The following is a 2,910-nucleotide window of genomic DNA, read 5'->3' on the forward strand; positions in this document are numbered from 1 at the left end:
ATTTCCTTCTATTAAAAACAGGTACAGGATTTACATGGAATATTAATGAGCTCAGTTTAATTGAGTCTACCACCCTAACATTCATTTTCCTCCTTTTAAGTTAGGCTGAGAGAAAAGTCTCAAATAACTGGGCACATGTATATCTAAGTTAAAATATGGCTGTTCTTTAGTTTTGTATGCATACCCACATGTTTTTCTTTTTCTAGGTTAATCAAACTAAGGCCACCTCTTTGTACATGTAGAAACGTATTAATATTTTAATATTACAATACCAGAATCTTCACACAGTTTATATACAATGCTTAATTCCACATTTAAAATATAGTCTTTAGATTTGCATAAAAACGAAAGTACTAAGACTATTTACAAAAGTACCTTAAACACCATTCGGATTAAACGTTCCCACTTGGATTTAGACAGGAATGAACTTCATTTGCAACCGACACCAAAGGGTCACGTGAGCATAATAAAAGTAAAGATGCTATAAAAACTAACCAAATTAAAAACAAAATTAGGGTTCTAGCGCTAAGCCACTAGTGGTTCCAAATAATAATAATAATCGTATAATAATCATATTAAAAGCCCAGGGCCAACGGACTTTTATTTGAGGTGACTATGGGGTTCTTTGTGAGTGTGTCTCATACGCTTTCATAAACTCTGGGGTCCGTGAGCCCTAACCTAAATGGTTAGTCCATAAGAGGTCTTCCTGTTGAGTGAAGAATGTCCCAAATGCTGGCCGAGTTACTTCTCCACCACCTCCTCCACACTGGGGAGTTTGCGTTCCTCCGAGGAAATGCTGTCCACTATGGAAGAAAGGCACTGGAGACTGCTGGTGGCCGAGGCATCCACGCTTGCTCCTCCTAAGTACAAGAGGTGAGGTGAAAGAAAAAAAAAAGAAAAACAAAGAGCATATAGCAACCCGCAGCTGTGTCCCACAAAAGTCCACGAAGGCGGCTCAGGAAGACTGCGTCCGTGGGAGCAGAAAAACAAAAAACAAAAACAAAAAATAGGCAATGGACACTGACAGTGTATCTCTGAGCCCGTGATGAGCGCTGAGCGCTCTCTGCCTCTGCTCGGCCAGAGCATCCCGGTGCTGAGCCGGATTCTTCCAGTGCAGCCCAGTGCCCTTTACTTTACATTACCTTCCTTAGTAGCTATCACGAGCCCCCTGGAATGATCCGAAACACTTGGCCACTGGGGGCTGCAGGTGCGCAGGAAATCCGCACCCTCAAGCTGGAAAGAAAACCGAAGCAACAGATTAGGAAAAAAACAAATTCCGGGGGAGGAGGAGGCTTGGGGGTGTCTCCCCTGCTTCCTTGGGCCGGACCGCATTTCCTGCTTAGGGCAGGGGCTCGGTCTTCTTGGGTCACTGGGGGTTCATTAGAGAGGGAGCAGGGCGGGGAGGGGTGGGCACCAAGCAGGTGGAGGTTAAGGCCTCACGAAGCATTTAATCGGTCTTTACACTTCCCTGCTCTGGCAACATCTGGGCTTACAATTTCTTGCTTGGGTCTGTAGCTGTAGGGGTCCACCCCCAGCTCCTGCATCTTCTCTTGCTGATCCAGCCGGTGCAGCAAGTCTTGCAGACGCTCAATGTAGCTGATGGCGCTCCGCAGAATCTCTACCTTGGGCAGCCTCTGGTTGGGGTTGGCCACAGTCCGACGCTTTAGGGCCTCAAAGGCCTCGTTGATTTTCTTTAGCCTCCTCCTTTCGCGCAGGGTGGCAGCTTTCCGCCGATCTGTGGGAGCAGATTTTCTCTTGCAAGTCTTGCAAGCCCAGATCAGACACTGGCCGGGGCAGTGGGAAGGTTGCAGGCCCGGGGGCGCCAGGACGTGTTCCTCTCCACTGCTTTCGCTCCCGGCTTCCTGGGGCAGTTGGTCCTGGCAGGGGGACAGGGTACCATCACTCCCTGGATACAAAGGAGAGCCCTCGGCCACTTCTAATGGCTGCAGAGTTACACTTTCTCCATCTAAATAGAAGAAATAGGAGCCAGTTTCAAAAAGGTCCATCATCATGTTCTCCTTGGCCTCTGACTGATCTGAACTGGGTGATGGACTCAAAAACCCAGAAGAGCCACCCAGATGGCATTTAATTAGTGTGGTGACATAAGTCGACCCAGCTTTATATATAGTAGCTCCTGAAACTCAATCCAACTTCTAGCTGTCATGAAGCATCAGTCTCCCAAACTGATTACAGCTAGTGCTCACTAGAAGAACATCCAGTTTGAAAGAAAACGGAGAAATGTCACCTCCAGGAGCGATGCGACAGTCCATATGACAAACAGGTTAAAACAAAGTACACAGAGAGAGTCACATCGCCTAAAACACTCAGTGCTTCCATTTTGGACAGTTTAGACACGAACTTGCTAACCAGGCAACTTCAAAACAACTGGGGATTAACACTGCCCGGTTCCCCTCCCTCCAGGGTTCATCTGAATTCTAAGTATAGACTCATGATGAGAGATCTCATAGGCAATAGCCCTTGCTCCAAAATAGCCTCATTAATATTTCCAGTGTGGTTCGGTTCTTTTCTCTGTTCTGTCTGTCAAAAAGATGCCATCCTTGTGATTATAACCATTACAAGGGCTTCAAAGGTTACACATGACTTTCAGGCCTCAGCCTCAATAGAAGCAGGTAAACAATCTCTTTCCTCTCTTTTACTAAATCTGTAAGATGAGGTGGGTGTTGGGGGGCGGTGACTGAAGGGTGCTCACATCCCACAATACGATCTGAAATGACTCGGGATGCTTCCATGGTGACCTTCCAGGGCTACTTGTTATTTTAGAAAGTGGTAACTAAAGTCTGAATTCTGCTCCCTTTCCTAGTTGGAGCAATAGCATATGCAGCTAGGACTGAACTACAAGCAAGAGAAAATACGTGTAACAATGCACTCAGAATAGCTGTTAGAAACAAG

The 2,910-nt window shown here is 46.3% G+C and overlaps 1 protein-coding gene across 1 annotated transcript; it reads right to left on the bottom strand.

The window, feature by feature from the left end:
* On the bottom strand, nucleotides 1–2,077 carry Myf6 (myogenic factor 6). Its single transcript, XM_057758041.1, has 3 exons — nucleotides 1,494–2,077; nucleotides 1,143–1,233; nucleotides 1–860 (listed from the first exon to the last, which is right to left on the bottom strand). Exons 1-3 carry the CDS (start codon nucleotides 2,010–2,012, stop codon nucleotides 742–744), a joined length of 729 nt encoding a protein of 242 aa, XP_057614024.1. The 5' UTR covers nucleotides 2,013–2,077; the 3' UTR covers nucleotides 1–741.
* Between the last annotated feature and the right edge of the window lie 833 nt (nucleotides 2,078–2,910).

Source organism: Chionomys nivalis, chromosome 25, assembly GCF_950005125.1.
Source record: "Chionomys nivalis chromosome 25, mChiNiv1.1, whole genome shotgun sequence".
Taxonomy (NCBI): domain Eukaryota; kingdom Metazoa; phylum Chordata; class Mammalia; order Rodentia; family Cricetidae; genus Chionomys; species Chionomys nivalis.